Source organism: Schistocerca serialis, chromosome 3 (assembly GCF_023864345.2).
Source record: "Schistocerca serialis cubense isolate TAMUIC-IGC-003099 chromosome 3, iqSchSeri2.2, whole genome shotgun sequence".
Taxonomy (NCBI): Eukaryota; Metazoa; Arthropoda; class Insecta; order Orthoptera; family Acrididae; genus Schistocerca; species Schistocerca serialis.
Genome location: NC_064640.1, coordinates 257,778,716 through 257,797,877, shown reverse-complemented (window position 1 = coordinate 257,797,877; position 19,162 = coordinate 257,778,716). Strand labels below are relative to the sequence as shown.

The 19,162-nt window shown below is 44.9% G+C and overlaps 1 protein-coding gene across 2 annotated transcripts in view; it reads left to right on the top strand.

The window, feature by feature from the left end:
- LOC126470026 (PDZ domain-containing protein 8) overlaps positions 1–19,162 on the top strand; it is a 233,702-nt gene that overhangs the window by 91,646 nt on the left and 122,894 nt on the right. For both annotated transcript variants that reach the window (XM_050097511.1, XM_050097512.1), the window contains exons 3-4: positions 4,049–4,241; positions 18,163–18,320. In XM_050097511.1, the coding sequence (XP_049953468.1) occupies positions 4,049–4,241; positions 18,163–18,320 (351 nt within the window). The remainder of the gene's footprint in view (positions 1–4,048; positions 4,242–18,162; positions 18,321–19,162) is intronic.

The following is a 19,162-nucleotide window of genomic DNA, read 5'->3' as shown; positions in this document are numbered from 1 at the left end:
AGGGCCTATGACACCACCTTGTGGAACACCAGATATCACTTCTGTTCTACTCTATGATTTACCATCTATCACTATGAACTGTGACCTCTCTGAGAGGAAATCATGAATCCAGTCACACAACCGAGACGATATTCCATATGCATGCAGTTTGATTAATAGTCGCTTGCGAGGAACGGTGTCAAAAGCCTTCTGGAAATCTAGGAATATGGAATCGATCTGAGATCCCTTGTCAACAGCACTCATGACTTCATGGGAATAATGAGCTAGCTGTGTTGCACAAGAACGATATTTTCTGAATCCGTGTTGGTTATGTGTCACTAAGTCATTTTCTTCAAGGTGATTCATAATGTTAAAGTACAATATATGCTCTAAAATCCTACTGTGAATTGAGGTCAGTGATATGGATCTGTAATTCAATGGGTTATTCCTATTTCCTTTCTTGAATATTGGCGTGACCTGTGCTACTTTCGAGTCTTTAGGAACAGACCTTTCATCAAGTGTGCGGTTGTATATGATTGCTAAGAAATGTGCTATTTAGTCTGCATACTCTGAAAGGAACCTGATTGGTATACCATCTGGACCAGAAGACTTGCCTTTCTTAAGTGATTTTAGTTGTTTCGCAACACCTAAGATATCTACTTTTATGTCACTCATGCTAACAGCTGTTCTGGTTTCGAATTCTGGAATATTTACTTCATCTTATTTCATGAAGGAATTACTGAAAACTATATTTAGTAAGTCTGCTTTAGTTTAATCATTGAGTGACTGTAGAAGGATGCAGGATCACTTGGATACAATTTCTATTTGTTGTGATGAATGACAGCTTGCTTTAAATGTAGAAAAATGTAAGTTAGTGTAGATGAGCTGGAAAAACAATTGTGTAATGTTTAAATACAATATTAGTAGTGTGTTGCCTGACACAGACACATCAATAAAATATCTAGGCGTAACATTGTAAAGTGGTGTGAGATGGAATTAGCACGTGAGGATGGTAATAGAGGAGGTGAACCGTTGACTTCAGTTTATTGGGAGAATTTTTGGAAAGTGTAGCTCATCTATAAAGATGGAAACATATACGACACTACTTAAACTTATTCTTGAGTACTGCTCGAGTGCTGGGGATCTCCATCATGTCAGATTATAGGAAGACATAGAAGCAATTTAGAGGGATGTTACTAGATTTGTTGCTGGTAGGTTCTATCAACATGGGAGTGCTATGGAGGTACTTCATGAATTCCAGTGAGAATCTCTGGAGGGAAAGATGACACTATTTTCATGGAACACTTTTGAAAAAATTTAGAGAACTCTCATTTGCAGCTGACAGCAGAACACTTCTTCTGTTGCTAATGTACATTTTGTGTAAGAACCACAATGACAGGATAAGAGAAATTAGGGCACCTATGGAGGAATGTAGAAAGTTGTTTTTCTGTCGTACTATTTGCAAATGTCTTGTAGTGATGCAAGGTACCCTCCACCAAGCACCATATTGTGGCTCGTAGAGTATGTGTGTAGATAAGACTATGAATTGGTGGCACTAGGCACTGTTGTGATTTTATTTTGTTATGAGAGGAACCATGCTGATATGAGGTGGTGCTCTCATAACTGTAGTCAGCACATTCATAGTGTTGCCACCTAGGCCTTACTGAGGGGGGAAATAATGTTGAACACTACAATACTGTTTGTACTTGCAGATAATGAGACAGCTGTTAGATGAATGTTGTGTTTTATGAGGGAAAGCAGATTTTATCACAGACCGTAATAGCCTTTTCAGTTCCATGGCAGTGTCAGAGTGGGTGTGAATCAGGGACTATCCCTGCAATACCAGCCTGGAGGAGCCTCCAGCCAGTGCTTCTGCCTGTGCTGAAATTCCTAATATGTGCTTTCAGTAGTTTAATCTGTTAACCTATTTTAGTCACCTCAAGTTTTTCTCATTTTTACCAACAGAAAAGACCACTGTTGGGCAGCTAAAGTTATCTTTGACCAAAGTAAATTCCTGCCAGTGCCCTCAATGCGGCCCTTTAGGAATGGAACCAGATCCTTCTTGCCCACATTGTTGCTGTCAATTATTAAACACTTCCTGCTGATGCATTTTAGGGTGAGCGTAGAAAATATGCCTTATCTTACAATATCATCTTCGCAGACGGGCTCACTTCTGCATGGACACTCTCAAACATAACTCCCTTCTGATCATTTAGAATCCACAAATACACATTGCTTGCATCATATTAGTATTTTAAATACCCAGACATACTGCTTATCCTCTTAATCATTTGCCCTCTGATGTTAAAATGTGACAGCAACTAGACCTTTGATATGGAAAATAGGCATTATTTTTCTTGTTTGTCACTGTCATTATGAACTGTATCATGAGTATGAAGGAACTACATGGTCTGGTGTGTTAAAAGAATAATCATTATGCAGCACAGATTCTCACTGTGGACTGACAAATTGAATGTCCACGCAGTTTTAAACATAATGACTCAGCCTTCTAGTAGGTATGCCCCAGTTAAGAACTGTACATATGTTCCATTTTGCCATAAGCAGCTTTGTAAAAGGTACACTATCAGATAAAAACTATCCAGACACATTTATGGAATGCGGATTTGACTACTAGATATCGCGAGACAGACTCACCACTATAAAAGGAGGTGGGGAGTAATGTCTTGTCAGTTGAATAGAGTAACAGCAGAAAGGGGTGGTAAGCAGAGCTAAGTGACTTCAGATGTGGATACTCATTGGATATCACCTGAGAAACAGATCCATCAGGGATATTTCAACCCTTCTAAAACTTGAAAGTTGACTGCTGACATTGTGATTGCAAAGCGGAAATGTGTAGGAACAACCATAGCTAAATCAAGACAAGGCAGACCTCATGTACTGATGATCAGGAACTGTCAGAGACTGTGGAGGCCTCATGTCACAGAGTGCATGGCCACTCCCGCTGGAGGTTTGAGTCCTCCCTCAGCACGGGTGTGTGTGTTGTTATTAGCGTAAGTTAGTTTAAGTAGTGTGTAAGTGTAGGGGCCAATGACCTAAGCAGTTTGGTCCCTAAGGAATTCAAACACATTTGAACATTTAGATTAGGGGGTGGGGGGCTGTAAAAAGAATCGCATGAAGTCAAAGGAAGGAATTACTCATGACTCTGTGGTGATACTAGCAGTTGAGCTAACACAGTGACTGTGTGTAGGAAGTTAAAAATATGAGGTTCAGTGGTTGAACAGCTCCTCATAAGCCACACATTTCTGTTGTCAGTTCTAAGTGCTGCTTGAGGTGATGAAAGAGTGACACCAGTGGACAATGGATCACTGTAAACAAGTGATATGGAGTGATGAATCACACTGTGCCCTGTAGCAAACTGAGGGAAATGTTCATGTTGGATGAATGCCTAGAGAATATTACTTTCCATCATATGTATTGCCTAAAGTGAAGCATGAAGGAGATAGTGTTACAGTATGGGGATATTTTTCCTGGTTAGGGCGTGGTCTTTTATTGTGCTTAAGAAAACACTAAATGTGGAAGGATGTGAACACATTTACAGGATTGTATACCGTGTACAGTAGAGAAACAGTGTGGAGACATTGATAAAGCAATGTCTTTAAGGCAATGGTTTGGACAATAACATACCTGAATTGGATGGCCTGTGCAGAGTCCTGACCTGAACCCAATGGAACACCTCTGGGATGAGCTAGAATGTTGACCTTGTTCTAGGCCCCAGTGCCGTAAATTATTACTTTCCCTGGCTTCGGCTTGTGAGCAAGAATGGACTGCTATTCTTCCGCAGACATTCAGAATCCTCATTGAAAGTGTCCGCAGCAGGGTTCAAGTCGTCATGACTGCAGAGGGTTGACACATACCATATTAAAGTCCGCTAATAGGTGTGTGGATATTTATAATCAGATTGTGTATGTTTTTGTGCATTCCTAAACGACTGCACTGTATATAAATCTGAAGACACTCTGTTGCCATGACTGTCTCATAGCATTCATAATTTCAATAGTTTTGTAACTATATCTTTGTTGTAAAAGAACATATAATTTTTTGTTTCTAGATTAGAGATATCCATCTTGGCACACATTTTCCAGAAGTGAAGAGTATTTTGGTAAAGGATGTTGTGCTTGATGAAGTCAATAAGCACCTTGACACATTGGAATTGTGCTTAGATCTTGAATATTCTGGTGGATTTCAGTTATCTATTGATGCCAATATGGTGCTTGGCAAAGCAGCTTATGTGTCAGTTAAAGGTATGTTGTTATGATTATAGTGCTTTCATGAACTAATTAACATTATTTAATTTTGGGAAATAGCATTAATTTTATGCTAAGAGTTCATGTAGTTTTTTTAATGTCAATAAAACTGCATTTTTTGAAGATCAACACATACTGGTATTAATTATTGAAGTAATTACATCTGTATCGAATTGTCAGTAAAAGTCTAGAATTAAGCCAGTGGTGTACTTATGTGTTTCATGCAGGAATGTTTTCAGTGTTTTCCATGAGATATGATGGGAACAAAAGAGCATATATGAGATGTTTGTGTTACACAGCCAGTCAGAGAGCAGCAGGCAAAAAAAATGTGTTTTGAAGTAATAGATTGAGGAAAAATGGTTAAATATTGCTGTAAACAAGGATTTTAAACTCAGTTGCTCCTTATTTGAGTCACAGCTATGTAAACTGTGCTAGTATCTGCAAATTAAGGACAGTGTTGCAACCCATGATATATTTGTAAAAGCAGTGAAATATTTCTGTGCTCTGTGTTGTTATGAAATCGATCTGCACGAATGCACTAAGTAAGTGGATCAAAGTTTTTTAATTATATCGTGGGATAAGATGCGTGGCTCAATGTTTATTAATGTATCGAATGTGTGATTCTGTTATAAATAACATTGATCCATCTACCGTCTTCCATGATTGAATTAAAAAATCTTGATCCATTTACTTAAAGTGGCAGCTTTTGTTGCACTTGCAGGTGATTCCATCCACACAAACCTTTCACTGTGGTCAGCTGCCAGGCTTCAGATCCAGATGTCTGGGGTTCATCCCCAGTTTGATTCAGTTTTCCTTTCCACTTGTTATGATGCAAAACGATAACTGTTACATTTGAAGGAACCAAATGTTAATTCCTAGCTACTAGTGATAAATGGGTGGGTACTATAACTAAAATAACAATAGCTGTTCCAGTTTGTGTGTGTGTGTGTGTGTGTGTGTGTGTGTGTGTGTGTGTGTGTGTGTTTGTGTGCGTGTGTGAGTGTGTGTGTGTGTGAGACTGTATATATGAACTATAGTGGCCAACGGGATCAGTCACCGTAAGAATATGGATAGGCAAGCAAAAGATTGGTTGGCACAAGTGCACTTAAAATAAATATATTGTACTCAACTTGTGGGTGAAGAACTGCTACACTTGTAGCAGACTTGGCTAGCTATAAGCAGAGGCATGACATGGGCATGTGTCTAAGTACACTGAATGTTCACCAGTAGAGCTAACCATCAACAACTCAGTATAACGTTCAGCAGCAGCTAGCAACTTGCAACTAGAAGTATTCTTGAACTAGAAGACTGGTGCCATAGTGCTCACTGCTTATAACACCATCCAGGCAGTCTTCATTCGTCGTAGTGGTCTGGAGGCTTTTCTGATGTTCCAAGTGCTGCTTGTGGTGGCCACAGGAGTCTTCGAGACCCTGGCTCTGACAATATTGATAAGCTGTGATACTACAATCTTTATGGTGATGTTCCGATTCCCTGTGCTTCAGACTGCTGTATGATGTGGAAGAAAAGGGGGGACTGTCACTAGGTTTTTACATTGCTTGAGTGGGCGGAGTAGTCGCCGCCTGCCCCGGTGGGTGCAGCAACTGGAACAAGGTGCAGTGGTGCCATCCATGAAGCAATTTCATTGACAATGCACCATGGCAAGTCTCGGAGTTGTAGGACCAGAAGAAGAGCAGCAAAGCTTGGTCCCACGTGTTGTGGGTGTGTAGTTTATCCATTTGCTGCTTAAAAGTGTGAATGAAGCATTCTGCTCCTCCATTGGACTGTGGATGAAAAGTCGTGCTGGTGATGTGATGAATCCAGGTAGCTGTACAGATCTCCTTGAATTCTGCAGACACAAATTGAGGTCCATTAACAGTCACAAGCAACTCGGGTAGACCCTCAAGGCAAAAGATGGACTCAAAAGCTTGAAGGGTGCAACATGGCATTGCAGAATGCATGGGAACCACTTAAGGAATCTTGGCATTGGCATTGATGACAATCATCTAATGAGTGTACCAGTAGGTTCCAGCAAAATCCAAATACAAGTGCTCCCAGTCACTCCATAGGTAATGACAAGAGCCACCATCTCCATTTGCCCCCCTGTGGGTTCGGGGGTAAGAATAGGCCCGCGGTATTCCTGCCTGTCATAAGAGGTGACTAAAAGGAGTCTCAATTGTTTCGGCCTTTAATGTGATGGTCCCCTAAGGGGTTTGACCACCCCATTTCAAAATTTTCCATTAGTGCATACCATTTGGGGAAGGACACCTTACGTGGTGCATTCTATATCCATCTTGCCTTAAGATCTGGCACATTCGTTATGTCATGGAGTTGGACTTACGCTGAGCTTCTGGCCACATCGGCTGCAGTGTGTTCCGGGTAGCATGCCTTCCCTCCATTGTGCACTTCCATCTTTGCTCCCTATATACATGGATATTCGACACCCGACTACCAGCACGGTAGCCAGTCCATTGTGGTGGGGTCGTCATGTACCCTCTTGGTGGTAGCCCGCTGACTACACAGGGATCGCACTGCTGATGCCTGAGCTGCTACCTCCCCATGTATGGCGAGGAGTAGATGCCTATCCCTCTGGGGCATCAGGACTCCTGGCAAAGGCCATCCTGCGAGGTGGTCTTTGCTGTGGCTGGGTGGTGCCCGTGGGGAGAACCCCTGGTCGGAGTGGGTGGCATCAGGGCGGATGACCCGCAATCAAGCGTGGTACATCATCTTTCACTGGTGGGCCTCCACCAGCAGTCTCTAAGCGATCGAGGTCTAACCTCAACGGTAAGAAATACGACCCAAGATCGTTTCCCTCCCTGGCTACTCCATGGGAGGAACATATGGCTAAAGAAGGCAGTGGAGATTATTCACCCCAGTTCCTCGTGTGTACACAAGTTGATGGGAATCATTTATGTTGACAAAGCCCCACTTTTGTGGAGCATTTAGAGGACAAGTTCGGAGAGGTGGAGGGCTTGTCCAAAATGCACTCTGGGTCAGTTCTCATCAAAACAGCGTCCTCTGCCCAGTCACGGAGGTTGCTCACTTGTCACAAGTTGGGGGATGTTTCCATCACCATCACGCCCCATAAGAGTTTAAACATGGTCCAGGGTATTTATATTCCACAGGGATCTTCTTCTGCAGTCCGACGATGAACTAAGCGCCAACCTAGAATGACGATGTGTTCACTTCGTCCGGCGCGTCCATCGGGGTCCGAGGGATAATCAGGTAGCCACCAGTGCCTTCATCTTGGCCTTCGAGGGTGATGTCTTACCCGAAAAGGTCAAGGTGATGGTTTACCGCTGTGATGTGAAGCCATATATCCCTCCTCCGATGCGGTGTTTTGAATGCTGGAAGTTTGGGCATATGTCATCCCGATGTACTTCCGGCATCACGTGTCAAGATTGTGGACATCCTTCGCATTCCAATACTCCATGAGCCCTGCCTCCCATCTGTGTTAACTGTGGAGAGCACCATTCCCCCTGCTCCCTGGACTGTAGGATATTCCAGAAAGAATGAAAGATAATGGAATATAAGACCCTGGACTGCCTGACCTACATCGAGGCTAAGAGGAAATATGAGAGGCTCCATCCTGTGCCAATTATGTTGACCTACGCCGCTGCTGCAACAACAGTTCTCCCATCATCACGTACGGTTGGCTCTATGATCGGTCAGAATCCACCGGCTCCCTTGATTGTGGGGGGGGGGGGGGGGGGGGCACTTCACTCCCTGTTGCTCCTGCTCCATCTACTTCAGGAGCAACACCCCCCCAAAAATTGGGGACATCAGTTCCCACTTCCCAGCCAGAGAAGAGTAAGACTTCTTCGGCTACTCTCCCCAGGAAGGGGTCCCTTAGGGACCAGCGGACACCCACAAGTGGCTGAAACAACCACCAGTTGCTGGTCATAGGGCCTCACGGTCGTCGTCCGTCCCTGAGACTGACCCAGTGAAGCCCTCCCAGCCTGAACCACCGAGGGCACAGTGTGAGAAGCAGAAAAAGAAGAAGGTTCCCAAGAATCACGACACTGCGGTGGCACTCATCCCACTGCTTCCTACAAGCTCTGCGTCTGAGGATGAGGTCGAGATTCTGGCGTCTGCTGAAGACCTGGATCTCACCGGACCCACGGATGCAATGGATGTCACTCGTGCGGATACTGAATCGGTGGCAGCAAATGACCCAGTGGCATAACCTGCCTCTCCAGTCCCTTCACACCTTTCTGAGCCATGGACAATATCATCCTCCAGTGGAATTGCAGCGGTTTCTTCCACCATCTAGCTGAGCTCCGACAACTTATCAGCCTGCATTGCTCTTCAGCGATGCGAACCCCCACCCTCCGTGGCTATCTGGGTTATTATAAGAACCGGGTAGCTTATCAAATGGTGTCTGGTGGCGTCTGCATCTATGTCCTTCACTCACTTCACAGCGAGTCTGTCCCTCTACAAACACCTTTAGAGGCTGTCGCTGTTCGGGTGTGGATGCCACAGGCTGTTACCGTCTGCAGTCTTTACCTTCCAGCATGTCCTGGCTGTGCTGATAGCCCAATTGCCACCACCTTTCTTGTTACTGGGAGACTTAAATGCCCATAACCCTCTGTGGGGTGGGTCAGTGGAAACAGGTCGAGGCCTCACCATTGAGCATGTATTGGCACAGCTCGATCTTTCCATTTTAAATGATGGTGCCTTCATGCATTTCAGTGTGGCGCATGGCACATACTCTGCTATCGACCTTTCGATCTGCAGCCCTAGCTTCTTACTGTCTGTCCAATGGAGAGTGCATGACGACCTGTGTGGTAGTGACCACTTTCAGATCTTTCTGTCACTGTCACAGCGTCAGTCTTCTGGGCGCCCTTGCAGGTGGGCTATGAATAATGCTGACTGGGACTTGTTCTCCTCCACTGCCACTATTGAACCTGTTTCTCATGAAGCCATTGATGCGGTGGTTCACTCAGTCTCCACCGGCATCGTTACTGCCACAGAATCTGCCATTCCCAGTTTGTCTGGGTCCCCTTGGCGGAGGACTGTACCTTGATGGTCGCCAGCGATCACCGAGGCGATTAAAGATCACAGGCGGGCACTCCAGCATCACAAGCAGCATCCATCTTTCGAAAACCTCATCGCCTTTAGACGGCTCCATGCGCGCGCCCGCCGCATCATTCGCCAACACAAGCAGGAGTGCTGGGAATGGTATGTTTCCACCATTGGCGTCCATGTCTCTCCATCGCATGTCTGAGCAAAGATTAGATGCCTCTATGGCTATCGGACCCCTGTCAGCATCCCTGCACTCTCACTGAATGGGGCAATTTGTACTGAATCCGACATAATTGCCAACCGCTTAGCAGACCATTTTGCTCTCAGTTCCGCATCTGTGAATTACCCACTGGCTTTCTGCTCCATTAAAGAGCGGTTGGAACTTCGTAGCCTTTCATTTCACACGCGCCATCCTGAATCCTACAATGTCCCATTCACTGAGTGGGAATTCCACAGTGCCCTAGCCGCTTGCCCTGATACAGCTCCTGGGCCAGATCGCATCCACTGCCAGATCCTGAAACACCTCTCAGTGGACTGCCAGTGATGCCTCCTCAACCTTTACAACCGCATTTGGGTTGAGGGGGAGTTTCCGTCGCAATGGCGGGAAAGTATTGTTGTCCCCATTTTGAAACCTGGCAAGAACCCATTGGAGGTGGACAGCTACCGCCCCATTAGCCTCACCAACATTCTGTGCAAGTTGCTCAAACGCATGGTGATCCGGCGGGTGAGTTGGGTACTCGAGTCTCGAGGCCTTCTAGCTCCGTCTCAGGGTGGGTTCCGTAAAGGCCGCTCTGCCGCCGACAATCTGGTGAGCCTGGAGTCAGCCATCTGTATGGCCTTTGCTTGCCGTCAGCACCTCGTCGCTGTCTTTTTTGACATGCGGAAAGCGTACGATACGACATGGCGCCACCACATCCTCTCTACGCTTCATGATTGGGGTCTTCGGAGTCCACTGCTGATTTTCCTATGAAATTTTCTGGCGCATCGTACCTTCTGCATGCAAGTTGCGGCCTCCCGTAGTTCCTCCCGAGTTCAGGGGTCTGTTTTAAGTGTCTGCCTGTTTTTAATTGCAATTAACGGGCTTGCTGTGGCGGTGGGAACGTCTGTTTCAGCATCCTTGTATGCTGACGACTTCTGCCTCTGCTACAGCTCCGTTGGCATTGCAGCTGCTGAACGTCAGCTGCAGGGCACTATCTGCAAGGCGCAGTCTTGGGCTGTAGTGCATGGCTTCCAGTTTTCAGCTACCAAGACCTGCGTTGTACATTTCTGCCGGCGACGCACAGTTCACCCTGAGCCTCAGCTTTATCGTGCCAGCGAACGTCTTGCTGTGGTGGAGACATATTGGTTTTTGGGTGTGGTTTTTGATACCCAGTTGACTTGGCTGCCTCATATTCAGCAGCTTAAACAGATGTGTTGGCGGCATCTTAATGCTCTGCAATGCTTGAGCCACACCAGCTGTGGTGCCAACCGATCTACCCTCTTACGGCTCTACCAGGCGTTAATCGAGTCCTGTCTGGATTATGGGAGCCTGGCTTATGGTTCAGCATCCCCATCTACATTGCGGGTGCTGGACCCAATCCTTCACAGTGGGATCCGACTTGCCACTGGTGCTTTCCAGACCAGCCCTATGGAAAGCATACTTGTGGAGGCAGGTGTCCCTCCACTGCGGTTACGGCGCCAACATTTACTGGCCGCTTATGCTGCACATGTTTGTAGGTTGCCCGGGCATCCTAATTATCGTCTCCTGTTCCCGCAGTCAGTCGTCCATCTCCCAGAACGTCGGCCTTGGTCGGGTTGTATGATCGCTGTCCTCGTCAGAGAGCTTCTCTCCGGGCTTGGGGTTTTCCCTCATCCACCTCCTTTCCGGGCCCCTCTGCGTACACCCCTGTGGTATGTGCCTCGCCCTTGCCTTCGGCTCGAATTGGCACAGGGCCTGAAGGACTCAGTCCCTCCGGAGGCCTTCCGCCGCTGCTTTTATTCCATCCTAGCCACGTATCAGGGCTCTGGCATGTTTTACACTGACGGTTCGATGGTTGCTGGTTGTGTCAGTTTTGCTCTAACTCTAGGGGACCATTATGAACAACGATCCTTGCCGACTGGCTGCAGTGTTTTCACTGCTGAGCTGGTCGCCATCTTCCGTGCCCTAGTGTATATCCGCTCCTGCTCAGGTGAGTCCTTCATTATCTGTAGCGACTTCCTGAGCAGTTTGCGAGCTATCAACCAGTGTTTCCCTCGCTCTTATCTGGTGATGGCTGTCCAGGAGTCCCTTCTTGCTCTTGCCCATTGCGGCCGCTCTGTGGTCTTTGTGTGGACCCCAGGCCATGTTGGGATACCCACCAATGAAAATGTTGACCACCTGGCGAAAGAGGCCACCGGTAAACCATCTCTGGACATTGGCCTCCCGGAGACTGATTTGCAAGCCTTCTTATGCCGCAAAGTTTTTGCGCTATGGGCTGCTGAATGGCGCAATCTGTGGCTCTGCATTGGCCACACCCGGCTGACGCACAGTTATTTACTGCATCAGGAGGACCATCCTTTATGTCGCTGCGGGGCGGCTTTGACAGTGGCCCACATTTTGTTTGCCTGTCCCCTTTTAGCTATGGTCAGGCAGACATTTGTGCTGCCTGAGATGCTCCCTGCCCTTTTAACAGATGACACTGCCATGACAGGCTTAGTTTTGCGTTTTATTCGGGCAGGGGGCTTTTATCACTTAATCCAAGTGTTTGTCCTTTTTTGTGTTGAGTCTGGCATTTAGCCTACGGTTTTTGACTGAGTTTTTAATGCGTTTCTCGGTGGTTGGCTTTTCCTTTTTTTTCTTTCTGGTCGGCCAACCACCGTCACACTCTGTGTGATTTTAATTTGTTTTGTCTGGTCTTTGTCTAAGTATCTCTTGTCCTGTGTCGTCTGTGATCTTTTCCTTGTTCGCTTTTATTCTTGTGGGTGTTTTTAAGTTTTTAAGTTTTTGAAAAAGGGACTGATGACCATAGCAGTCTGGTCCCTTTCATCCCACAAACGAACCAACCAACCATCTCCATTTGCAAATAGTTGCTCTGAGCTTTGATAAGCAATTTGGAGGCTATTGGTCTGTCATCAGAACCAATCATGTATGAGAGTACAGTACCAGTGCCATAAAAAAGAGGCATCCATAGCCAAGACTACAGATCTTGAAGGATCTAAATGAACTATGCAACAATCACTGAGGGTGAAGGCAGTGCAGTGGTGCTGCAGTCTGAGCTGCATTAAGATTGAAGTGGATGTAGTACGTCAGCTTCCCTAGGATTGACTGTAATTAAGTAGCATTCCTTGGAAGTGTGAGGTCACGAATGTACTGCAAGTGCAACTGCATTGGATGAACATCTTGAGAATTAATCACATGCCCCTAATACTCAATCTCAGTTTGAATAAACACACACTTGTCTCTGTTGCATTTAATGCCTCTGATAACCCTTGCAACAGGCTGCAGAAATTAATAAGGTACTCATCTGCTGTGTGGCTCAAATGGCTCTGAGCACTATGGGACTCAACCATCTGCTGTGTGATCTGGTACCATTATATCACCTACATAATTTGTACACAAAGGCACAGATGCAGTTAATTGTTCCAAATAGTGCTGGAAAATTGTTGGTGTGGATGCACTACAAAAAGGAAAACAGAGAAAAGTGAAGAAGTCCATGTGCTTCTTAATGACAAACACTTGCTGAGACAGTTCATATAAAGCGATCTGCGGGTATAGCTTGTGTACAGAGTGATTGATTATAAAATCAAAGTTAAATTTTCAAAACAATGTAGAAATAACACCACTTGTCAGAATGACATCAAATTGCAGCATAATATTATTGGAGAAGGGGGAAAACATTTGCAGAAGAAAAAAAATAGTGTGAAAATTGATCAATAGATGGCGCTGTATGTGTCAGAATACGTAAATGAAAACACCTGTCATGCGCATGACCCATTGATGTTGGTATAAACACACCAGGTACATGGCTTTTCCTCCTTGTTTGCCATGACTGTCTCAATGCAGGATCATGTGTTGCTTGTAAAGCTGTATTACAAGAATGATGACTGTGCACACATTGTTCTGCAGAAGTTCTAGACACTGGCATTGGTCCAATGACTGCCATGGGTCTGGAGAAAATGATTAGGATGTTTGAAAAGACGTGTTCTTTTGGTGTGCAACCTCGTAGTGGGAGGAAGCAAACTGATTCGACGTCAGTGGATGCAGTGGCCACAGCAATGCGGGAGGGGACAAGTGGTGGTGTGCAAATGTGTAGTGCACAGAGAATTGCCCAAACATTGGACATACCCATGATCACGTTGCGTAAAATCCCAACTTACCGAACGACAGAAGCAGGAGTGTTGAGATAGAGATGTATCGACCATTGGGTGCCATACATAACCTTCCCAAGTGTGAGCAAAGATCAAACGTGTTTTTGGGCACCAGACCTCAACAGGTGTTCCCGGTGTTAACATAAATGGTGTGTTATCTACTGATGCAAATTCGATTGCCGACCACTTTTCTGAGCACTATGCTCAAGCCTCTATGTCAGAGAATTAACCCCCAGCCTTTCGCACTCTCAAACGGCTGATGGAAGGAAAAGTCCTCTCGTTCACTACATGCTGTAGTGAATCCTATAACACCCCATTTACAGAGTGGGAGCTCCTCAGTGCCCTTGCACATTGTCCCGACACTGCTCCTGGGCCAGATCGAATCCAAAGTCAGATGATTAAACATCTCTCATCTGACTACAAGCGACATCTCCTCGTCATCTTCAATTGCATCTGGTGCGATGGGGTCTTTCCATCACAGTGGTGGGAGAGCACCATCATTTCGGTGCTCAAACCCGGTCAAAACCTGCTTGATATGGATAGCTAGCAGCCCATCAGCCTCACCAACTTTCTTTGTAAGCTGCTGGAACATATGGTGTGTTGGCGGTTGGGTTGGGTCTTGGAGTCACGTGGCCTACTGGCTCCGTGTCAGGTCGGCTTCCGCCAGGGGTGCTCTACCACTGATAATCTTGTGTCCTTCTAGTCTGCCATTCGAACAGCCTTTTTCAGGTGCCAACACCTGGTTGCCATCTTTTTTGATTTACGAAAAGCGTATGACATGATCTGGGGACATCATATCCTTGCCACATTATATGAGTGGGGTCTCCGAGTCCTGCTCCTGATTTTTATCCAAAATTTCCTGCCACTTTGTACTTTACATGTCCAAGCTGATGCCTCCCATAGTTCCCCCCATATCCAGGAGAATGGCATCCTGCAGGGCTCTGTATTGAGTGTCTCTCTATTTTTAGTGGCCATTAATGATCTAGCATCAGCTGTAGGGCCATCCGTCTCACCTTCTCTGTATGCAGACGATTTCTGCATTTCGTACTGCTCCACCAGTACTGGTGTTGCTCACCAGCACCTACAGGGAGCCATCCACAAGGCACAGTCGTGGGCTGTAGCCAACGGTTTCCAGTTTTTGCCCGCAAAGTCTTGTGTTATATACTTCTCTCGGCATCGTACCATTCATCCAGAACCAGAACTTTACCTTAATGATGATCCACTCACTGTAGCAGAGACATATCAGTTCTTAGGACTGGTTTTCAATGCCCGATTGACTTGGCTACCTCACCTTCATAAGCTTAAGCGGAAGTGCTGGTAGCACCTCAATGCCCTCCGCTGCCTGAGCAACACAAAATGGGGTGCAAATCGCTCTACGCTGCTGCAGCTCTAGAGAGCCCTTGTTCAATCCCATCTTGACTATGGGAGTCTGGTTTATGGCTCGGCGGCACCCTCAGCTTTGTGTTTACTCGACCCACTGTGATGTTTGCCTAGCAATAGGAGCTTTTAGGATGAGTCCGGTGACCAGCATCCTTGTGGAGGCTGGAGTCCATCCATTGCAGGTTAGGCATGCATAACTTCTTCCCAATTATGTTGCACATGTTTGTAGTTCTCCTGTGCACCTGAATTTCTGTCTGCTTTTCCCACCCATGGCAGTTCATTTCCCACATCGGCAACACAGGTCAGGGCTTCCAATTGCAGTTCGTGTCCGATCCATTCTTTCTGAACTGGCGTCCTTGCCTTTAACACCTATATTTGAGGTCCATTCACGTACACCTCCATGGTGTACACCTAGGCTGTAGCTTTGCCTTGACATTTCACATGGCCCTAAGGACTCGGTTAACATTGCGGCTCTCCGCTGCCACTTCCTCTTGATTCTTGACATGTGCTGAGGCGATGAAGTGGTTTACACCGACAGCCTGATGGCTGATGCTCACGTCGGCTTTGCATATGTCCATGGAGGACATATTGAACAGCATTCCTTGCCCAATGGCTGCATTATTTTCACTGCCGAGCTAGTGGCTATGTCTTGTGCTCTTGAGCACATCCATTCATGCCCTGGGGAGTCGTTTCTTCTGTGTACTGACTCCTTGAGCAGCCTAGAAGCTATTGACCAGTGCTACCCTCATCATCCTTTGGTAGTGGCCATCTAGTAGTCCATCTATGCTCTGGAACGGTCCAGCCATTCAGTGGTGTTTGTCTGGATCCCAGGTCACGTCGGAATCCCAAGCAATGAACTTGCTGACAGGCTGGTCAAACAGGCTACATGGAAACCGCTTATGGAGATCGGCTTCTCTGCAACTGAGCTGCATTCAGTACTATGCGGCAAGGTTTTGCATCTTTAGGAGACGAAATGGCATAACTTCAGCATGCACAACAAACTGTGTGCCATTAAGGAGACTACGAATGCGTGGCAGTCCTCCATGTGGGAATCTCGCAGGGATTCTGTGGTTCTCTGCTGGCTCTGCATTGGCCACGTGTGGGTGACACACAGCTACCTCCTGTGCTATGAGGACCCACCTCAGTGTCGGTGTGGCGCCTGGCTGACAGTGGTCCATATCTTGGTGAGCTGTCCTCCTTTGGCTGCCCTGCAATGAACTCTTCAGTTACTGGACTCGTTGCCATTAATTTTAGCTGACAACGCCTCATTAGCAAATTTAGTTTTACATTTTGTATGTGATGGTGGCTTTTATAATTCTATGTAAGTTTTAGCGCATGTCCTTTGCTCCTTTGTGTTCTCTAATGCTTTCAGGGTGGATGTTTTAATGTGTCACAGAGTGGCTGGCTTTTCCTTTTTATTCTCATGGTCGGCCAGCCATGGTCATCTGCTCTCTTGTTTTTACCCCTTCTGCATGTTTCTTGCTTGTCTCTGTGGTTTTCTTTTCCTGTTTTGTCCATGGTAGTGTTGGTTGTCCTTCTGTCATTCTTATGGTTCTTCCTTTCTCGTATGTCTCCTTTCTTTTCTTCTTTCCCTTGTGTAATTATTTTACCAGGAACAAGGGACCGATGACCTCGCAGTTTGGTCCCTTCCCCACCCTTTTTTAAACCAACCAACCAATCAGCTGAATAGCAGGATGGTTCCTTTGGAATCATCATGCCCAATTTCCTTCTTCATCCATGCCCATTCCAAGCTTGTACTCCATCTCTGTTAGCCTTCGTGCTGGTGGTATGTAAATCCCCCAAGCTTGCTTCTTTACTTCCTTCCTTTTGGAGATCTAAACAGTCCAGAAACATTACCCTCATAATCTAGTTGGGCCGTGGTATCAGTTTGACCAAGCAATATCTCCTGACCTCCCTTCCTTCATTCATTTCATAAATTCCACTTAACATGCAGTCTGAATGATATGTTTCATCTTTATTACCTCCCCTGTCCTTACTTGTTCTTGCTTCCAAAAAATAGGTCAGGCTTGTGTTATTTTGTGTATTTTTATCATCTGTACCAGCAGTTGCATCTGTTAAAGTGAAATATTGGGTATCCCAACTTACTGTATAGGGATGTGATGTTACTACATTTGACTTCTTTTGAGTCATGAGATAATGTGAACAACATGCATCATTGCTGGTAAATTTGATGTAATAATAGTAACAGTTGTAAAAGTCTTTTGGAGTTTCTTAAGAACTGAAGGAACTGTATCAATGTGAAATTTGTATCATACTATTCTCATCATCATCGTCGTCATTATTACATTATTACTATTCCCTGACTCAATAACCAGTGTTGCATGGTGGTACTTTACTCATAGGAAAATGGTTCAAAACCTGGTGTTGAAAAAAATGTTCTTCATTAGACTTTGTCAGAGTCCTCGATTAAATTAGAAATTTCTTGTAGTGTCTCAGTAAGGAACTGGCAGTGGCTTCCAACCTGTGTCTTATCACCACCAATAACAAAAACTTGACACTGCTCCCCCCTCCCTACCCCACATTCCACATTGAATAGTACACACAAACAAGATTGCAAATATAACTGAGCTCTCAGACAAAATTCTCTCCAAGCAAGGTGGCACAGTGGTTAGCACACTGGACTCGCATTCGGGAGGACGATTGTTCAAACCTGCATCCGTCAATCCTGATTTGGGTTTTCTGTGATTTCCCTAAATTGCTTCTTGTCTGAAAGTTCATCAGTGATGTCAGTTGTGGGGCCTTGTCAACTACATGACACATCAACTGTACTGTGAGTGGTTGCCTCTAGGCCTTTACACTCAATCTGCAAGGTTTGCATTGACAGGAAATGCTTGCACCAGAACGTGAGGCACAAGAATAAAGAAAGATAATTATTACTGTCAACAGTTTCAAATCTTTCAATTCTTTGTTTGCTTATGTATGCTAGTATGTATTATTTGTTCCCCTCCCCCTCTCTGTCACTACCGCTACTGTTCCTTTTTACTTTTGTGTTATCCACTGTTAAATCTGTTTTTCCCCTTTGTGTTCCTGCTTATCTCCCACCCCCTCCCTCTTCCTCATTTCCTCTCCCAATTTTTGATTATTCTCTGTCTGTGGATTTGTACCTAAACTACTTGTGTAGAAGTTCACATTTCTTGAATTTTGTGCACTGTAATTCTTGATTTTTCAGTAAATCGTCTCATTGGGCAAGCACAGCTGCAGTTCACACGTTTGCCCTATACACATTGGTCTTTCAGTTTCTACAGTGAACCTCTCCTAGAACTTCAGGTGGAATCACAGCTGCAGGGTCGTCCCTTGCCTCACATAAGTTCAATTATCATTAACCAGGTAATGTTTTACATATGTTGCTTCTTTCACAGTAGTGTATTATTGTATAGTTTAAGTGTACTGTTAACTTTAAAGACATATTGTTGCCTCATAGGAAATATTTTTAATTTCTGGATTTTATCTGGTACAGATATTTTTATTCTGTAAGATATCTTGTACTGATATTTGGTGTCATAAGAAATTCTGAATCAGAGTAGTTTACTTTTAAGGAAATGCTTTACTATTTTTACCAGTTTCTACTGCTGGTCTGTTAACATTTTGCTATAATCAGAACTTATTGCAGTTTCTTATAAGATGTTTGCAATATCAGTTGAGACAATTTTATGTTTTGTCAGGTTATAATACTGATCATTTTTGGAGACCTAAATGATAGTATGTATTCTCTCAAATACTCATATGGATCATCTCATTCATGGAGGTAAAATTTGTATTTTTGTTTATTTCTAACCTGCTTTTGGAGCTTTACACCAGTTTAAAATTTTAACAAATGAGCAAAACTAAGCTCTGTGCAAAGCAGCTACATCATAATGCTTTAGCCTAACATGCATGTTGAGTCAAAAGAAAATTTTAGGCTTAACAATTATTGGTGACAAAAGAAAAAAGAGAGAAACTAGTCAAGGTACATGAATGAAAGTTGTTTTTCTGTATGTACGTGCTACAGAATTTGTCTTCACTGAGCCTAAGTAGTTAAAGCCAATATTTTGCATGATAACTGTTACAGCACAAAGAGAGAAGTTGTTTTTAGCTACTTTCAGTTATTAGTGGACGACTTACTGCATAAAAATACTTTCATATTGTAATTGCACCACAAATGCTAAGCAAAACTATTTTATAGAGCAGTT